This window comes from Melanerpes formicivorus, unplaced genomic scaffold (assembly GCF_026170545.1).
Source record: "Melanerpes formicivorus ecotype bairdi unplaced genomic scaffold, bMelFor1.0.p_v2 SCAF_15, whole genome shotgun sequence".
NCBI lineage: Eukaryota > Metazoa > Chordata > Aves > Piciformes > Picidae > Melanerpes > Melanerpes formicivorus.
Genome location: NW_027142367.1, coordinates 13,928,827 through 13,950,119, shown reverse-complemented (window position 1 = coordinate 13,950,119; position 21,293 = coordinate 13,928,827). Strand labels below are relative to the sequence as shown.

The 21,293-nt window shown below is 40.4% G+C and overlaps 1 protein-coding gene across 1 annotated transcript in view; it reads right to left on the bottom strand.

The window, feature by feature from the left end:
• Positions 1-10,527, bottom strand: part of CDH7 (cadherin 7) — a 94,740-nt gene extending 84,213 nt beyond the window's left edge. Inside the window, exons 1-2 of the mRNA XM_068147677.1 lie at positions 10,363-10,527; positions 973-1,393 (exon numbers count right to left, since the gene is read on the bottom strand). Coding sequence (XP_068003778.1) covers positions 973-1,182 — 210 coding nt within the window. The 5' untranslated portion in view covers positions 1,183-1,393; positions 10,363-10,527. The remainder of the gene's footprint in view (positions 1-972; positions 1,394-10,362) is intronic.
• Positions 10,528-21,293: the final 10,766 nt, after the last annotated feature.

The following is a 21,293-nucleotide window of genomic DNA, read 5'->3' as shown; positions in this document are numbered from 1 at the left end:
TTTGCCCAAAGCCGTCACTCCCTTGTTTTCTATGCATTTCCTTTATTTTAATGAGAAATTCTAGTTATTGGTTCAGCTATTGCATAGAAAAATGGGTGTTTCTCTCAACAAGATGATTACACATAAATGTTACACAGAAACACAAGAGGGTTTGTTGTTGGTTGGTTTTTCCTTTTTCTTTTTTTGTTTTTCCTTTTTGTCTGGGTTCTTATTCCCTTCAGAACTGCTGAAGGAAGCATATTACCCACCAGCAGAAGGCAACGAATGAGCCACAGCCCAGATTCCCAGCTGTGCTCAGTGCACTCCACGTGCAGCGATGGGCATGCAGAAGCAGCCACTGGGGATGCCCCAATGCAAAGGCTTGCTCTGCACTGGCCTGGTGCCCATCAGAGGAAAGATAAAGCTACAAGGCTCTGTTATGTATGGAGGGCAGTGAGGCCCCGGAGGTGTCAATCTGCCAGCCCAGCAACCTCAAAGCAAAGCAGTAATGCAGACATGCCCTCCTTTTTTCACTTGTCACACCCCCAGATGCCTGATTTTTCCTCTCTTGCCTTCAGTAGTGCTGATCTTTAGGGAGCAAACAACGCAACACAGAACTTCTGTTTTCCGGGACTGCCTGTTAACTCTTCTAAAGGAATATTCATCATTATTTTTCTCAATCTCAATATTAAAAAAATACATCTAATATTAGTAATAACATATTCAGTAATAAAATATTTTCTTGGTATCAACACTGGAAAAACACGCCCATTATCATACTCCTTTAAAGAAGCATAGCTAATATGTATAGCTCTTAAAGAAAATTCTCGCTGCTCTGAAGAGCTAAACATTTTTCTTCTTTAAAGTACACAATGTTGTCCCATCCTGTCTTACATCAGCCATGTAGGCAGAACTACAGTTTTCAGGTTGCATCACATAAATACATCAAAAATCAAACATCTGCACCCTCAGAAGTTTGTTTAAATTCCCTACCTTTCCTACATAGAGTGGGTCTGTGCCCATGTATTCTTCCAGCACAAAGAACTGATTCCACACCCAGCTGCGCTTGGTTCTCGTCCTCCCTGATTGAAAGTAGGGCTTTGACCTGGACCTTGAGAGCTCTGCTTGATTCATCCCAGAAAGACACAGGAAAAGAGCTAATATCTGCAGAAAATGGCAGAACTCCACTTTGCCCAACTTCATCTTTTTTGTGTGTGTTTTGTTTGTTTCTTTCTTTTTTTCTCCTGTGTGAACAAAAAAAAAAACCTTGACGAGAGCAGGCACAATTCCAGTTGTCTCAGTAGCTCTAGCCTCCAGCACGGTGTCAACTGGGAGTCCAGCGAGAACAATTTGTGGTTGATTGGAAGAAGTCACCACTGCTGAATCACCTCCAAAGTTATGGTATAATGGGTACCTATCCAAAAAAAAGAAAAAAAAAAAAAGAAAAGACGAGAACTGTTGTGAGAATATATATAATTTCTTTTACTTTAAAAGACAAAAATTCTCTTGAGCTTTCACATAATGCATCCAAAACATTTACTCATTTTTTCACTCATCATGAGCAGCGTTGAGTTCACGTAATAATTATCTGAGAGCTGGATAGCATCACTGCTGTTGACACCTCTATATTTATTCCTATAAACTTTTCCCAAGACTGTCCTCTTAAAACACCAGTCACCCCAGTTGTTGGGGTTTTTTTAATGCCTTTTTAAAATAATCAAAGCAAGTCTAGTTATTCACAGTGATTTGGTTTGATTTTTTTTCTTCCTCTGTCTGCTACAGTCTGCTTCACTTGCCATTACCATGATATAATTGCAAACCAGCTAGAGGCAGGAAGCTATATTAATGGCAAGGACATATGCTAGTTCAATTCTCTTCCAGCTAACTCCAGAAGTAAAATAAAGGAGTATAAGATGAATTGGAGCAATTTGATTTATTCTTAGTCACGGTACACCAGATGTTGTGATTTGTTCTGATTTGAATCCGACCTACTAAAAAAGCCTTTGGAGTCTCCCCATTTTTACTACATTCCTAAAGCAAATGTCAGACACAGTTAAGAAGCATGTAACACTGGTTTATATATTTATACATAAATGTGTTCAGAAATATCAGAGGATAATGAGATTTTGTATTTTCAGTGAAACCTTGACTTAATGACAAATGATTTTTCAGCACTAATACACATAATAATTTTATTTATTTACTTATTTATTTATTGAGAACTTCTCTGGTTTTATTCTGAAAGATTGATCATTTAATAACTCTTAGAACTCACTTAAAAATAATTTAATGTACAAAATCCCAATATCTTCAATACTTAAACCAGTCTTCTTTCATTCTTCTTGCAATTGTCAACCTTCTCTGGCCAAGAAAAAATATGTACTTAGCATAATGATTTAAAAAGTATAAGAGCTGTCAGACAGAACCAAATGTAGTTTTGCCCTTCAGGAGCATCACCTGTATTAAACTCAGGTAGGCACTGCTCCCTCCAAAATAGGCATCCCCCTTATGTGAGTTGCCTATGAGGCAGGTGAGAAGAATTTAAGAAGTGTCAAACACAAGGTGAAAAGCAGGATGAAACTAAACCAGGTAGCAAGCCATTAATTTGGAGTGAACCACTGCTACTTAGGAAGCCATGGAAGAAAGATTTCATCCTCTTACATTTAATTAACCTAAAAAGGCTAGGCATTAAATCACATACACATCAAATGCTCTAGATAGATTATCATTACATCCCTACCCACCACTATTAAAACTGAGTGAAATGTGATCTCTGCTATCTGTTTTCAGTATGCCAGGCTTTTTTAGCTGCAAAACTTCTATGCAACGGGCTGCCAAAGGTACCTAGAGGGCAGAAACATGAAACAAATAAAAGGCTCCTCTGATTACAGACTGTATTTAAAGTCTTTTTTATAGTAATCCCTTCTGTGGTACTGCCCTGCACCAGAAAGGCTTTGCTTAGAGACTGGTGGGATAAACCACAAACCCACTGAGCGTGTTTGCTAAGCAGCAGCAATTTGAAAGCTTCCACAAGTGAAAACTGAGTGTGTCCCCACAGGCAAAACAGACAGAATAGGCAACATCTTACCTAGAGGCCCTAATTTCCAAAACATGATGGGCAGTTAGAAAAGGCATCTCTCCAACATGGACCAGCAGGATTAACAAGCAAATGTCATCCCTGTCAGCAGAGAGACATTAAAATGATCCATCTCAACTAGCCACAGCTCAGTTTTGATCTGGCCCTTTGGTAAAATCATGACCATATGACACAGTGATTACTCATGGGCTGCCACGAGTGCTTTGAAAAGCAGCTGTGCTTCCTCAGTGATACCTTCACTTCCTACTGCTCAGTTCAAATAAGCCAAACGCTGTTTGTAGTAGAGGCGCTTTATGCACCCGTTACTTTCCCTCTCTGTTTCTAAGTTACATCAGGTTAAAGACATCTGATATTGATAAACTGTCAGTTTATTTCAAAGAGGCAGCAGATTGTTATTTAACAGAGATAAAAATACAAAATGGATTTTCTTAAGAAATGTCAGTAAAACATTTACAATATGTTAGTGTCTTTCCACCAAGCAGTTCGAAATGCCTTGTTCTTGCTCTGAACAGACATTTCAAACCTACAAGTGCTCTAACCTTTTATCTTTAACAGCACTCTCTTACATCCTTTCTTTTACACCTGCAGGAAAAGTATGAAAGCCACCATATGGACTGACATGGTCCCCCAGCCACACACCACAGCACAGAACTGAAAAACACACCCAAAATACCAACTGAAAAACAGTCCATATGCTAGACAGCACAATCTGATGAAAAGCAGAATACTCACACCCTCTGGGGAAAAAAACATTGTTGTCGTTTACTCGTTCTTTCACCACACAGTCTCCAGAATTCCAATTATTTTTATTCAACTGTATGGCAGCACTTTCTGCTTGAAAACAATCTTCTCTCCCTCTCTCTTTTTCTTCAGAAGTCTTCCTATTCCTCTTATGGACTATTTTTTTTAGGGTTTTATTTATAGTTTTTTCAGCACATTGCCTTTTGAGTGTGATACTTCTCAAAGAAGAAGTAAAAGTGCCTGATACTTCAAAATCTTTTCTGTTTTGGGAATGATTGCTTATTAAATAGTATGCTGTATTACATGGATATTGAACTATATTTAAAAAGAAAATACTTTTGTCCAAGCATAACTAACACTTCGATATCACTTGTATGAAGTTTGTAAGTGGGAAGTTCACAAGTCCACACAAAGCAACATCACAGCATTAGTAAAACTGGAAACTAAAAGGTGCTGCAGCTTTATTTTTTTTCTCCATCAGACACAATTTCAATATTCAGGGTTGCACTTGCAGCAGTGGCTATGAATAGCACTGACAGCAATATAGGGAATCAGTGCTCTGATTCCAGTGCTTTCTCTGTCATATTCATTTACAGGCATGGATATGAAGTGAAGGTGAAACTGACCTGCAACCATTTTGTATTTCAGGTTTAAAGATGGTCTTTTATGAAGTGGTATCACTTTCTGCACAAACAGGAGTCAGAGAAGAAGAGCACAAGACACAGAACTGAGAAATATTTGCACTTGTAATTGATGTCATTAGTTACCCTTGGACGTGAGGGAACTTTTACATCCTGTTTCTGAATCTCCAAGTTTCTACTCTCCTCCCTATATAGGGGCAAAATGCAATCATATCTCCTCACTCACACTTTGCTTATATGAAAAAATCACTTAGGCTTTAAAAATAATATCAATTTTTCTGCTGGCATACTTAAAGGACTGGGCTCTACCTTTCACAACTAAGCTGGTATTCCATGTTTACTTTGTATGTAGTCCTGACAATCACAAATAGGAACAACCTAAAGTATAAGAACTGATGTGTAATTCAAAGAGTATGTTTTGGGATTTAGACTATGCATGTAGTTTGTCTCACCAGAGCAGTAGCATGCTGCCTATGTGAGTAACTATAAAAAACCCAAAACACCAGCCCAAACCACACCAAACAAAAACTGAAAACCAAACCAAATAAAACCACCAACATGAAAAATATTCACTAGATGTCTAAGCTCTCATATTTCTGTTCTTAAATAGCTGCTTGATATAGAAAATATCAAAGTGAAGAATATACATTTGAAAAAAAAAAATATTAGCATCCTTATATGCTGGAAAACTTGTATTTTTTTCCATCTGCTATAGAGAAATTGAACTATATTTAATGAACTATCTAATAGCAGAAATATTCTGGTGAATATTGCTAATCTGAAAAATGTTACTACTCTACTTTGCCCAAACAATCTGCTCGTGTCAAAAAAGACACTATTACACACTCTCTCTGGGAAGCAATCTTGATTTATTGAAATCATTCAGATCATGATGAAGATCCTTAGCTTTAAGAAAGAGTTCTCCACATTGCAAGCAATTAACGATAATTTACACCCACTGAAAATATCTCTGAATGTTTTGCTTCACTCATAATTTCTGAAACAGCCCATGAAGACTAGTTCATGTGTAGCCATGAGCCTCAGTAAACATGGGCAAAACGTGTCTTCTGTCTCTTAGGTATCATCACTAAAGCTTTTTTTCCCATCCCTAACACCTCTTCCACCTTCTACAGACACCTGCAGAAGGCTTTCAAGATGAGCTTGCTATCACCTAACCTTTGTAGCCGAAGTGCAGATTCTTTCAGGCTTCCACTCACATGTCACTACCCAGTGTCACTGTGTCAGCTTCACCTATGAACCATATCATTTCCCTGTCAAGTTCTTCAACCCAACAGGGAATTTTGTCCTTCACCATGTATTACCCTAAAGTGTTTCCAATGTGCTAAATTCTTCAGGAAGAAGTGAAAATACAAAACCTGTTTCTTTTTTAAAACTCAACCACTCTGGGTTACATTTCTTTTTGTGAAAACTAGCTGTCAGCTCAGAACATTCATTGAAGGTGTGGGTGAAGAGTTTTGCACTCCTATTGCCTTTCCTCTCCCCCGTCATTATTATTCTTTCAACAGCTCAATTTTTGATACCATTTAAAAAATTCACTGTGTAAACCTGGACCTTGATGTTCCTGGAAGTGCAATCCAGACAACACCTGCCAGTAAATTTTGCTGTAACTTGGCCAGTAGTGCACAGTTCTCCCACATCGTGGGCTTTTTTCTTTACTTCAAGTCATTCAATAAAATAAACCCCTATGTGTTGAGGTAATTGTGAGGTTGGGTGACTGTTGCCACTGGATCTTGAACCATGATCCCTTAACCATAGTGGAATCAGCAGGTGAGCCCCTTGACATCTGAACTACTCTCACTGAAATATTTATATATTGACATTTGGTTTTACAGTGCCCATGGGAAAGGGTGTCACTTTCTGTGACAGAAAAGATTTCCTTTTTTTATGAACCTGCAGCTCCTCTGTGTCAAACATCCTAAATATCTTGGGAGACACTTTCACTGGCACAGGAGCTCTGATCCTTGAGACAAAAGGGTTTAGAGAAGATTACATTTCTAATTATGCTGTAGGTTGCAATGTCAGATTATCACTTTCTTCAAGGAAATAAAATTAAGGGGGGGGGGGGGAGGGGAAGGAAAGAAAAAAAAAGGGAAAGTACCTTGGAGCAAGTGAGGTGGGGGCCCTTCCATGGAATGAAGCTCTGTGAGTCAGGGAAGTGCAATGAAACCTATTAACTCCCAGTGCCAGATGACATTACAACTACAGACCACAACCTCCTGCTGCTAACTGGCCTAAATATTCACATGGGAGAGCTGTAAATGTAGTGCACATCCTGCAGCCTGCATCTGGTTACCAAGCAAAAAAACTATCACTTCTCCAAACATATGGCACTGTTACACTAAACCGGCTTCAATACCCTCTGACTCAGGTGAAAGAATCTGATGAGACAACAGGAAAACACTAGGCATACTTCAATAAATGATAGGGTTTCAACAAATCCAGAAAGAAAACCAGGCAACAGCTTTTGGTCTTTCATACTGCTCTGCAGTTGAACATAAGATTGTGTGTGGCTAGAGTGCTAAGATGTTTGGGTTGTTGATATGTTTCTTTATTTTCCCCAAGAAAAAAATTAACAAAGGAAAGATTTTTATATATATATATACATTTTATTAATTTTTTTTAATATAACTTACTCCATGTGAAAGTTCTGTGAGTTGTGTTTTGGTTTTTGGTTGTTTGGGGTTTTTTTTTTTCACCTTGCTATGGTATATTTTAGAGATCCAAGCTGCTGAAAAGGATTATGCTAATTTGATCAGGTATTGAAAAGAAATGCCAGCAGTATTTGTATGACTGTGACTGATCAAGTCCAATATTTAAATTTCCACAAGCTCAATTTCTGCAGCCTCATTTAAGCTGAAGAACTTCATGTAATACCCAGGGATGACTTTCCTGCAGATCCTCTGAATTCCCAGAGGAGGCACTCCTGCATTACTGCTTACAGCTAAGCCCTGTTTGACAGGAAGAATCGAAGTAACCATCATCTGTTTCATGCTGCCTTCCTCAGCTAAAATTTAATGATTTTTATTGCCACAAGAAAACAATACCTAGTAGTGGCATGAAAGCATACATTGGAAAGGGGGAAGGGAAAGGGGAGGGGGGGGAAAGGTTATGATAAAGTAAATTAAACAGAATGGCTCATGAAAGGCCTTCATGGTAAAACCACTGTACACACCAAATATTGAAGCCAATACCCAAAAACATACACAGAAACTTTCTAGCCAGGCTGTCACTGAAATTGGTTCCCAAGCAGTATATTCACCTGTGACCCATTTGAGGTTTAACATATCTTCTGTGTTCATTACATGTCGGAGTCAATTTGGGAATTGAATACTTTGGAGAAAAGGCTTAACCAGGTTTACAGAAAAGTAAGACCTTAACTTAGGTTACAACAGCCTAAGGTTTTGCATTAATTGTTATTTTCTTCAGTAAAGTCTTTGACTGCTAAAGAAACACAGAAAGATATGGACACAACACATGCACAATTATACATGAGAAGGATAGATGATAATCTTCATGGATGCTGTATCCATTTTTCTAATCAGTTAATTCATGGATAATCTGCAGCTACACAAATGCTTTACAGCAACCCTTTTATACAGAAAGATAAGAATGCTTTGCTATTAAATCAATAGCAAATAATCAGGAGTGCTTTGCTGCTAAATCAATGAATGAAGACTTAAGAGACTTGGTGAGGCTGTCATCTGACTCTTAACACAATTCTAATGACCTACATCAGCCTTTAATTACAGTAAAGTCTCCTATTATAAGGGTGAAGTGTCCTCTGATTAAAACTGCAATCTTTAATGTTGTTTTTTTTCAAGGAAAACCAAGTATTTCCTCTGCAAGAAAATACTGATGTTTATATTTTATTCCACACTAAATGACACAGACTTTTAACATGCAGTGCTAGCTCAGATAATTACTTTTGATATTTCCCTAATATTCCATGCAGTTTTTAACCTATATTAAGTCCTAAACCCCAAGATATTTCACAAAGTTAGCATTAAAAGTTGTTAGAATGAGCTTTTAGCTCCTTTGCTCTTCTCCCCTTGCTGTGGATTTTATCACAATTGTTTTTTAAATCTTACTTAGCTTTTCTTCCTGACCCTAAAAAAGAAGTGTGCCTAGATTAGATCCCCTGATAGTTGCATGCTGGAGAGCTAGAAAAGCGTGTACAAGGACTTTAAACAGGATGTCACATTTGGTCCCTAGATAGTTCTTTGGCTTTTGTTTAGTGCAGTTTTTGTTCTTTTCCCCCCAAAGATGGTAAGACACCCATTGCACTGAGTTAGCTCTAATGAGGCACAATCATATTATTTCTAAACATCCTCACTTCAGTTTTGCATCTTTAAAGCTTATTATATTGCTAAAAGTAAATCAGCATCATTTCCCATCGGATCTTTATCTGTTGACCTGTTGGAACTTCAGAAGCTATATTAATTAGGCAGAGCAAACTTAACGTGCTAGAGCAAGTTTCATGTTATTACCCATCCAAATCAATCTTCACATGAGACTGTGTAAATCTGTCTTTTTCAGAAACAGGGTAGGTGCCTGGCTTTGACCAATAATTCCCTGCAAACTCCAAATAAGGCAACAGAGGAACAATTAGTAAGTGTAATAAGGGTAGAAAAGTCAAGTCACACATCACTGCCAGGGAGAGACTGTTTCAGAAACCAGCATTCTCAAGAGTTTGGCTCCTTTAGGTATTTACTTATTTGTCCTGGAAAAGCAATTTATTTTTTGCAAAGCTGTACAATCACCTGTGTTCTAGCTGAAAAATGGCAAGGCAGTATGTCTTGTTAGAGAGACTATAAAGTATATGCTGCCCTTTCAAGTCTCTGCTTTGACTTGAGAAGTTATCTATCAGAACACAAGATTTTATCCTTGCAATGGGAAAAGATTAAAGCATCAACATTTCAGTTCCCAGAATCAGAGTGCCTCACAAGTCTCCGTCTCCCATCCCTGCCTATATCCCCCGATTTCATGGGGGGATCGTTTCCAGAATCCTGACTCACCTGAACTACCTCACCCTTTGAAAGCACCAGTATAAAGGCTAAATGTTATTGCAAAAAGGACTGCCTTTCCCCCCTCCTTTTAGCCGCGAGAAGTCTGAGGATCCAGATCACAAACCACTTGCTAACGGTGCACATAACCTTGCTGAGGAAAGCGGGACATGCTCCTGTGTGGATGTATAGATAGACGAGAGGGACGGGGCAGCGGGGGGAGAGTCAGTATCAAACAGCCAAGCACTGCAGAGCTAGTCTTACCAACTGCATACTAATCAAAGGAATAAGCTCCCATCATTTCAACATTTGCAAACTCTAGAACACCCTTGACATAAAAGCTCCGGGAAATAACTGGGGAAATTTCCTGGCCTCGGTAATCTTTTGCTCTGTAGCATCGGTGCCAGACTAAGTAATCAGCCGGTTTGGCGTGGCAGACAGGACCGTCATAGTCAAGACTTAGTGCTGCCAGTGTTTTGCAGAAGTCTGTGGTTCTCCCTTCCCCCATTCCACCTCCCCCCCTCTCCGAGAGACTTCTCCAAAGAGTCAGAGAGATGCTATTGTTCTCCTATTCCTCAGAAGGTGCACACACGCGTACAGCATCAGTTCTCTTACACCTCGCAGGTTCCCTGCCACATCTGGTGCCGCCTCTCCCAGCCGCTCTGCCCGGGCCGCCCCGCCGGCCCTTTCCCGTCCCCGCCGCCCCCAAGCCGCAGCACCACAGCCGAGCAGGACCAGTTTAGGGGCAACTGGGATTGGAGGAAGCGGGAAATGCACCGCACACAGCGCTTTCCTACAACTCCTCCGATCGCACTCTACCTACATGGGAGGGGAGGCGGGAGAAAAAGCAAGGGAAGGCTCAGGTGCAGCCGGCACTTACCTCTCCCCGGGCTGCCCGGCGCGCTGAGTATTTTAATCCTAAAGGCCGACTGTGCCTCCGCGCCGAAGTGCTGGCGGGATGCTCCCAGGCGGGGGCCGGGCTGCGCCCGCCTGGCATGAGAACTGCGCGCCCACCCGCGCACCCGCCCGCAGCCGCGGAGGCAGGATCGCCGGCGCCGCTCCGCTCCTCCTCCGCGGCACTGCACGGCACGGCCGGCTGCTGGGCACACGGTGGGAGAAGTGGGTGCCGGTGCCAAGCCCAGCTCCGACTGGGTGCGGATCGTGGCTGCGGGAGGAGGAGGAAGAGGAGGGAGGGAAGGAGGAGGGAGGGAGGGAAGAAGGCAAAGGAGGTGGGGATGCTGCTCTGGGCAGGGGATATCACCGCTCCGGCTGCCAGCTCTGTCCGAGGGCGTGCTACGGAGGCACCAGGACTCTTTGTACCTCCTGAAGACCCAGCGGCAGCTATTGAAAAGGGATACAGGGAGCAAGCAGCCTGCACGGCCCCACTCGCCCCCCCCCCCCCCCTCCTTGACAGGATATACAGATGGAGTCCTTTGGATAAAAATCAGGAACCGGGCTAGGGGGTGGGGCGGGAGCAAATCTACCTCCCAATTTACATTTGAAACGAGGAGATGAAGGATAGAGTTTAGGAAATTTTATTTTTTAACCCGCCCCCTCCCAACTTGCCATCGAAGCCGCGATCACTTCAGCTCCCTAGGCGTGAAGGCAAAGTCGCAAAACTAATCCGAACTTGCAGGGTTCTTGTTTAACTGTTTTGCCCTTTCCAGTCTCCGCACCCTGCCCTACTTCCACGGGCAAGCCAGCCCACCTCCCCCGGCCCGTCCGCCTGGCAGGCTGTGGGGTAGCTGGGAGCCGGGGAGGGCAACGAGCTGGCCGGCCTGGGGTCTCCTCGCCTGCTCCTGGGGCGACGACGGGGCTTTCCCCGGGCAAGACACCGACCTGTACAAGGGACGTAAACCCCCAGCATCACCCTCGCTGCCCTCTATCTCCCTAGTGCTGCTGTCCCTTTTCCCAGCCCCCTGCTTAAACCACGCGGAGAGGGTATGATTGGGGGGGGGAGGAGAGAGAGAAGATTAAAAAAAAAATAGTCAATACATGGGATAAATACATCAGGTGCTTTAAGAGAGTAAACGGTGGAGACGGTGCCCGTGTTGGAGCTCTGCGCAGCGGTGGGAGGAGAAGGCGCAGTGTCACGCTGGGGCTGGTGCCTGGCAGCATCCACGCACAGCTCGCTACCCTAGAGTTGCCCGGGGAGGCCGCTTTGGGAACTGAATACCTGCTTTGTTTGGACTCGGTCCGGCTGGGAAAGCGGCAGCAGCGCAAACTTTCTGCCTCGTTTCAGCACTGCCGAAGCCTTTTGGGTCTGGAGAATGAAACAGATCTACATCTGAAACGTGATCAGCCAAGAGTCAGGACGCCTCCTTGAAAAGAAAAAAAAAAAATAAAGGCAAGCAGAGGTTCCAAGTGTTGGTGGAGCTGCTGAACTGACATTTTCCACGGACAAAAATATTTTTAACACGCACTGTTTTTAGAACAATGGCTCGTACCAAGGGCAACCGTAAGAAATGAGCCTTTGCCAACGTCTTTCAATTTATAACTTTACCAGAAAAGCATTCTCAAAATGCTATGAGCAAGAGAGTAACGTGCATTTCTAATTAATTTTAATTCCTATTGCACGTTATACAGTGAAGTGTGGAGTCAACAATAATAAAGTAAGGTGAGGATAAAGTCACCTGTTAAAAAAGAAGAAAAAAAAAAAAGAAGTAAAATAATTAAATTGTGACAGATTTCTTGTAATAATTTACATTTCTGAACTTAATTTTGTAGCCTCTGAATACACAAATGCAAACATTCACGAGCGTTTTAATAAATGCAGTATGCAACTGCTATGTGCTGCTTGCCTTTTAGCTTCATTTTCAGACATGTGATTTCCAATGTCACCCTTCTAATCAGGCAGAGGCAATTCAGCGTCGTGGCATTTGTGAACCGAAGAAGTGGTTTAAAGAGAGCAACTAGAAGCAATCTTAATTCTCCAAGTTATGGAGTGTCTGAGTGCATGGTTGCAACTTAATAAGATGTATTCAGGCAAGAAAATCCTGAAACATGATTGCACACAGTTGCTTCAGATAGTAATTAAGGATTCCTCTTCCCTTTGTCCTCTTTCCCCCAATCCCTAATTCATCTTTCACAAGTTAATCAAAATAAGACTCTTTGCACTGATCCTTAGAGGACAAGGTTCAAGGACAGATTATCTCTTTTTTTTTTTCATCACTAAATATCACAAACACCTCTGCTTTATCTCCTTTCAAATTCATCCTGAGATGTAACCAGTACTTGGAAACCTTATCTTTTCCTATTTAATTCAGTAGCTCTGACTTCAATGGTGAAAATAGAACTGCTTAAAAATAGTAAGAAGAAAAAAAACCCACAAAAAAAAAGAACAAAAAAACCCACACAAAACCCCAAAACCACCAAAAAAAACCCACCACTGTTTGGGAATAAGGTGATACAAAAAAAAACCCCAACAGAATAAACAATAAACCCCAAACCCACAAAGAAACAGAACAAAACCCGCAGAAAACCCCCATGAAACTAAAACAACCACCAAACCAGAAACCCAACTTACATGGAGTCACAAGCTTCATAGAGCTTATCTAACATCTTCAAACTTTTTATTTGTTCTTCAGGCTCAAAATACAGACTGTAGAAAGGAAGGATTAATTCTCATTAATTTTGATCCTGATCCAGACATTATTAATGAAGAACTGGAATAGCCAATTAGCACCCAATTAAGAAGGTTTCATGTGTAGACCTTCATAGGCTATTTCAAGATGTTCTTACTAATTTCGCAGACCTCTCTCAAGTATGTGCTTTCTGTCCAAAAAAAATCTATATTCTCTCAAGCAAAACCTTTCATTAAGCTCTGTGTCTGTGAAAACATTTGGACTTGTTTTTATTATATTGAAAATAGGATAAGATATTTTTGTCTGATTATTTTTTTTTCTAAATGCTTGTGCTGTCATATCAAGACAAAATGTATTAAACCCTTTGACTTTCATAGGAACAAAACAGCCCAGTGACTCCAAGCAAAAAGTGTGACTAAGCAGTCCAATTTAATTTCATTGCACAGGCGGAGTGAAATATAAAGAAGCAATTATTCTTAGTCAGTTTTGGCAATCTACCATTTTTAGTAACATAAGCAAATGTATATATGTATATATATTTATTTTTTAAAAATACTATTTGTTCTTGACTGTCTTGATTGTGGGTTTTTGCCAATAAGTCAGTCCATTCCCATACATTGACTGGATCATTTTGGCTGCAATCCATACTTGCTGTGCTGCTGTATTCCTTTCTAATGTGTTTTGTAGTGTATTTAGTTATCTTGAGAAGCATGGGCATTCCATTTCTGGAGGAAAGTCTACAGTGTGTAAGAACGAAGATTGGATCATGCTAGACTTTAAATGTAGGCCCTATAAAGACTGACTGCAGACATCAAAGGGTGTGTTGGTGTTAGAACCTTCTCCATCTTTTAACTTCTAAAAATGTCAAGGATACCTCTTCACAGAACAAGTTGTGCTGCTGTTTGTTCTGTACTGTGGTTCCATAGGCAGGTTAAAGACCACAAAACCTGTTCTAAAACATGCTCTCAAGTGCATTTGAGACAATGAGAGCTCTGATAGCCACGGCTTAGGGAGGAATTCGACCCAAGGGAGATAACAGAGAAGTGTTACAGTTGTCTTCAGTTCCCAGATCTTAACATTAACATTTCTAGAGCACAAATCATAGGAAGAGTGTCTGAAGGAACTGGGGTTGTTCAGTTTGGAGAAAAGGATGCTGAGAGGAGACCTTCTCACTCCCTACACCTATGTGAGAGGTGGTTGCAGTGAGGTGCAGTTCAGTCTCTTCTCCCAAGTAAAAAGCAATAGGACAAGGGGAAACAGCTTCAAGTTGCATCAGGGGAGGATTAGGTTGGGTATCAGGAAAAAATTTCCTCATTGAAATGGTTTTGAAGCCCTGGAATAGGCTATCTAGACAAGTGGTAGAGTCACTGTCCCTTGAGGCATTTAAGTGAGGTAGATGTGGTGCTTTGGGACATGGTTTAATGGTGGGCTTGGCAGTGTTAGGCTACAGTTGGACTTAATAATTGTAAAGGTCTCTTCTAATAAATAAATAAATAAATAAATAAATAAATAAATAAATAAATAAATAAATTCTACCTGTACACTCATAATACACGTTCTGAACTAAAACAGTGTTTGGTAACTGCTACCTGGATGCTGGCGACTCACTGTATAGGAAGAAATAACTTCTCTTGTGCACTCTACAACCACCTTTAAAGGTCCTTCAATATGAGAATGTCTTTCACTCCAGAGACAAAATAATCACTTTTCCTTACTTTTGCTAATGATTTGTATGAATATTAGACTTCCATGAGGTAAATATGAGAACTTGTATGTATTTTTAAATCTTTTTAAAAGAAAACCATTGCTTACACCATTGGCACATGATTGACCTGTACGAGCATTAATGCCTTTAGAACTGACTCCTAGATAAGGACTTATTTGTGGGTGGCCATAATTTTGATGTGAATTTCTTAATTTTTATATAATTGTCCATTCCTATGCTTACGCTATCTGTGATTCAAATCTAAACCCAAGCGTTACTTAGCTTCAATCTTCCTTTGTTCTAATTTCTACAAATAGCAGAAGGAAAAACAAAAGGCCTACTGAGATCGAAGACACTGCCTTTAACAAGACAGTCAACATAGTGATGTCTCTGCCTTTCTGTGTCCTCCCAGCTATGGCTTAACTCTGTATTTACACAGATTTTTGGAAGCAAGCATATTGCTGCTGTATTCCAGTAGATTTCTCTACCCAGTGTGGAGCCACAGTAATTATGGAGAACCTTCCTAATAATCCCTACAAATTGAGCAACTTGTTCCTGTAGAAGATGTTCTGCAGAACATTCTCTAAAATATTGAGTGCAAACAGATATATCAACTAAATAATCGTGAATAATGATGTTGGTTCAGTTGGTGAATTTGTGAGGTCTCTTTATGTATCCACAAGCAACCACTCTACTTAGAAAGTGTTACCTTAACAACTCGGCATGACCATCATGTCTCAAAGCGTTCCTCTCTGTTTTTTCTGTATCCCTTCTTGAGTTTCCACAGTCTTTTCCTGACATATTTGGCCCACAGATACTAAAAGATCCTAGTTACTGATAGTTTGCAAGAATTATATTCAGTTTCAGAAGTAAATCTAGTTAATCTAAGGCAATGTAACTGTGAAAGTAATAAGAAGTTACTGTTGCCTAAGGTAATAAATGTGAATGCAGATAAAAATGGAGTTTATGTTGTCAGGAAGAACAGGGAAAGGCAACAGAGGGAGTTGTAGGAAAGGAATCTGTAAAATTATGATCTGTAGACATAAAACAGGCTTGTTTAATCATAAGGAGACTCCACAATTAAAAGACTCTGCCATTAAGGGTAATTTATTAGTTATCCAGCAGTAAGAACAGCACAAGGAGAAATCAATTGATAAACAGATGCATGGAGAGAATTTTGAAACTCTCACAAGAAGATGGTGGCAAGCAGCAGGTAGGTTGTCAGACGACTGAAAAGAGAAAAGGAGGATTTCATTATGGCCATACAGGAACAGGCTATTTGTACAAGCAAGGCTTAAAATCCCCATAAGACCAGAATGTGGACTGCATGGCCAGGCTCCAGATGTTGCTCATCATGTTGTAAGTGGATACACCAAGCTGGCCAGCACTGAGATGGAATATGGCAGGACAAAAATGACAGTGTTGTGCACACAGTGCTCTGCAAGAAGTATGGATTACCAGCAGGGGGGCTGAAGGGGGGGGGGGGGAGAAAAAAGAAGGAAAAAACCCCAACACTAACTCACCAGCAGCCAAATAATGGCACTGAGAATTATTTTTTTTTTTTAATTATTTTATATTAGATTGATATATTTATTTATTTTAAGAATTAGGTATAAGTGTTAGGGAATGAGATACTAAAAGACAACTAAAAGGGCTGAAGACTTTTTTAACTAAGTCATAGAATAATAGAATCATAGAATGATAGATTGGTCATGGTTGGAAAAGTCCTCCAAAAATCATCTAGTTCAGCCTCATCTGCCATTAGGAGGGGCATCCTCAACTAGATCAGGTTGCCCAGAGCCTTTTATTCATTCATTAGGGCAGGGGCAGAAGAAAATTCTGTTTCTGAGAAGTGAAAACAAAGTGCCAGCTATTTCTGCATCCTCAGACCTGCACTAATATTGCAATGGTACTGAGTAAGCTGAACAGTATCTCTGTAACAAACCTCATGTAGGTTTGTTGAGCATCGCCTAATGCTTTCCTATGAAGAAAGACTGAAAGAGCCTGGATTGTTCAGCCTGGAGAAGAGAAGGCTCCAGGAAGACCTCAGTGAAGCTTTTCTATACTTAAAGAGGACCTAGGAGAATAATGAGGACAATCTTTTTACCAGGGCCTATCGCAACAGGTCAAGAGGTGATGGTTTTGAACTAAAACAGAGATTTAGACTGGAGAAAAACACTTTTTTTTTTTTATGATGAGGGTGGTGAAACACTGGCCAAGGTTGCCCAGAAAAGCAGGAGGAGCCTCATTACTGAAAACTGGTCAGATTGGATGGTGCTCTGAGCCATGTGATTTAGCTGAAGATGTCCCAGCTCACTGTAGGGGGATTGGATTAAACGACCTTTGAGTGTACCTTCCAACTCAAAGCATTCTGTAGTTCTATTATTATGCAATTTGATCAGCACAGTGATTCAAATCATAAATATATAAATCCACAAACACTTGAGCCTTGGATATATGCTTCATACCAGTAAGGTCTTTCTGGTGGAGAAGCAGCATCACTACTTTTATTATCTGCACTACATTCTTTTCTGATATATGTAGAAAACAATTAGGTTAGATAAGTTTCTGCTGGATATTAAGCTTAGTTCTGCAGGGCATTCACACTGTGGAACAGCTAGGGTCAATTTTTCAGAGGAATTGCAATCCAGACTGAGAACATTTTTCTGATCCTATGAAAAGTTATACATAGGAAGTCCAACTGACTTCAGGGAGTTTTGCATGCTTCAGGGAACTGCTATTGTGTAGCAGCCATCTGAAAATCTGCAGCTAAGTTACTTGTGAAAAATGCCAATAGAGACACAAATAAATCAGTAACTGCCTATACAGGGCAGGATGCATCATTTCAGTTCAGAGTCTATACTTTGCATCAACTATACGAAACTGCTATGAATAACTCCATCACTGACCTCCAAACCCAAACCAAATTTCAGTGTTCCAGTGCAGCTTATCAATACAAGCTTGAATACTTGCATGAACAAAATCAAAGATTACAGCTGTGATTTTGAATTACTTTTTCTGAATAATTGGCCCAAATTACATATACTTCTGCATCATGACTTGTATTCAAGATGCTCATAATCTTCCCTGTATGAACACATCAGATCAGCTAAGTAGGCAAATTTTATTTATCTGCATGTTTTTTTCCCCTGGCCACAGCAATAATTAGATAAACTCTCTCTCTCTTTCAAAAAATACAACCGCCAACCAAAACAAAAATCAAGTCAAAATAAAGCCTCAAAAACCCCAAGCCCTAAACGTTTATGAAATGTATAGTTTAAGCATTATAAACATGAGAAACATTACAAACAAAGAGCATGCTTGTGACCCTTCTTTTCTCACCTTCAGGAAACCAAACTTTTCTTGTCTGAACATGAACTTAAATGCTAAACTCTTATGCCTGAATATTTATGGAGAAAGAACTCTGAAACGATATGTAAGGAGTTGTATAGGAAGCAGATGGAAATATCTTCTAAGTGAGCTAGAGAAAAAATATGACTGTCTTCATCATTTTGAACTGCCCACTCTCATAGTTACTTGGTGTCAGTGTTGAAGGAGACATAATTTGATATGTCAATTTTCCACCCAGCTAATGTATCCATCATTTTTTTTATTCCTTAGGAATGACAACTCAGACATTACTTTTGTAGTTAAAATGTTAAAAACCTTATAAATCCCTTAATCCTATCCATCTTCTACCTGTTCTTGGTTAGACTCTGCATTCATTAAAATCAGTGGGGAAAAAACATCTTTTGACTCAATGAGAGAAGAATATGTTTTGTGAAAGACCTAACACATTGTTGGTTAGAAAACTGTCTCAAATTATGGAGCATAGTACTTTGTTCTGCTCCTACAGTAGGTGGTGGAAATCTTTGCACATTTCTATGAAGATGAATGTCCCAAGGTGCTACACCAATGGCTGTGCTGCAAGAATAAAAGCAGAGGTTGATCAATTCCTCTTTCCTCCCTGTCTGTGCAAATAAGGGAAAGAAAGGGGCTGAGAGCAGTTGAAAGAAAATAGAAATTCACTGAAACCTGCTTCCTCTCACACTTAGCAGGACAATCATATAGAGACCTAGAATCAGAAATTAAAGCCACTCAATCTCCTTCACCCTTTTTGTAATTTTCTTTCAGTCTGTGCTTTGGAGACATCAGACACTAGTCCCTGGGATATGGTGTCTAATCATTTGGTTATTCAGTATTCCTAAGGTTGGAAGAGACCTCAAAGATCATTGAGTCCAACCTGTCACCACACACCTCATGACTAGAGTAGGGAGGACACTACTGCCCACTGCAGGCTTGAACTCATGACCTTCCTATTAAGGGTCTGATGTGCTACCAACTGAGCCACCTGAGGGTTCACCTTTGGGTTACCAGATCTACATGACTTGTTTTATTGACAGAAGTACTGTTGTTTTATTTTCCCTTTGAGTAACTGAAGTTTGTCATATGTCTTTCATGAACTTTTTTAGGTTGAACATGGGGCACAGAGAGCACAAGCATCCTGTTCTCAGTGTGAAGTACAACCATACAGATAAATATCAATAATTTGCTACACACATGCGTATGATTCACATGTAAGTCTGTTACTTTAAGTCCTCTCATGTCATGGAGCTTGTGTTCATCCATACAAACTCATGTTCATGATCAGGGGGCTGGAATACCTTTGCTATGAAGACAGGCTGAGAGAGCTGGGGTTGTTCAACCTGGAGAAGAGAATGCTCCAGGGAGACCTAATAGTGACATTCCAGTACCTGAAGGAGGCCTACAAGAAGGCTGGAGAAGAGACTGTTTGCACAGGCCTGTAGTGACAGGATGAGAGGCAATGGCTTCAAACTAGAGAAGAGTCGATTTATATTGGATGATAGGAACAAGTTCTTTACCATGCCAGTAGTGGGACACTGAACAGGTTGCCCGGAGAGGTGGTTGGGGCTCCATCCCTGGAGTGAGTCTTGAGAGGGTTCTGGGCAACTTGATCTAGTTGAGGATGCCCCTTCTGACTGCAGAGGTGGTTAGACAGGATGATGTTTGGAGGTCCTTCCCAATCCAGACCATTCTATAAGTCTATGGTTCTATAAGTCTATGATTCTGTGTTTCTTTAGACTTAGTGGTCATGACCTGATCAACCAAAATTCAGTAAAATTGGTGACAGTGCAAAATTTCTTCTTGAGGATTCTAACACTATCTTCTGTGCCTAAAAATGTATATTTATATAAAGCTTTATTGCATACAAAGTACTTACTTAAACTGAATAACTCTACTATATCTCTTTTGAGTAGCTTTTATTTAATTTACTGTGGTTAACTTCAAAACAGTGAAAGGCCCATCAGAATGGCTACATGTATGGGGTGCAATATACCTCCTCAGTCTCAAGGCCAACAAAAGAATAGGTGCCTTTCAAGCAGCAGACGCCTGCAAGAGGATAACATATCCACCAGTTACTCAGCTGCTTCATCTGTCATTTTTATGAAGGCATGTCATGGTTGGACAGAGCAAAATTGCCTGTGAAAAGCTATGTGAGGGAAAAAGAGAGAGGGAAACAGGTAACTGCCTCTTCCTAAGTGCTGGATGAAATTAATGTTTATGGCAGGGGGGGTGAGCACACAGGAAAAACAAACACAACAAATAACTGTACAAAATATATCTTCATACACTATCAGTCATCCTAATAGTGCTAAAATGCTGCAGTTGCGCCACTGCTATTGTTAGTTGTTTTAAGACAAATTCATGTAGAAATTAGAAAGCAGCAAATGTGAAACAATCTTTAGCATAAATTCCTTCACACTTCTTATGTGTGGTTAAGTTTTCGGTTGTCGAACAGCCTTTGGTTCAGAGAATAAAAGCAAACAAGAGTAAAAATTAACTGCTCTTCAGTATTGTGAGCCCACTGAGCTCTGTAATTCACTGAAGGTTTGTTTTCTGACACTTTCACCAGAAAAGGGAAAGAGAGAGAGGGGTGAAAAATATTTCTCCAAAAGCATTCTGACCCATAAAAAGACCCAACTGTGTGTGTTGGGAAACATGTCCAAACGCTTCTCTCTTTAAGGCTTTTTTCTCCTTCAATAAAATGTCAGTACCTCTTTGAATAGATATTGTCCTTGGCCAAGACCCTAGTGAAAGGCAACAGATGTTGCTAAGATTGTACCCAGGCTATCCTCTAGCCTGTTTCATTCCTGAAAGGGAAAAAGAGAGAAAGAGAGAAGAAAACTCGCTTTAAATCACTGGACCATTTTGTACTTCAGCAAATCTGTTTGCACATGCTCGACTGGCCTCGCAGAAAAGGCTGAGCCTTTTGCATTCAGCCTGAGGTCAGTCCTAATGCTCTGTTCAGTGGTCCACACTCTTTTCACATGGAGCAGCTGCCTCTGATTGCTAGAACAAATTGAGGTGATTCAGGCCACCAGCAGGGCCACGGTACAAGTGCTATTCACCAGAAAGGGAGGGAAAGCCTTAGAACAGGACCAACTGGGGCTGCCCACAATAAACCGTAGGATTAGATTTGATACACTCAATATTAAGACA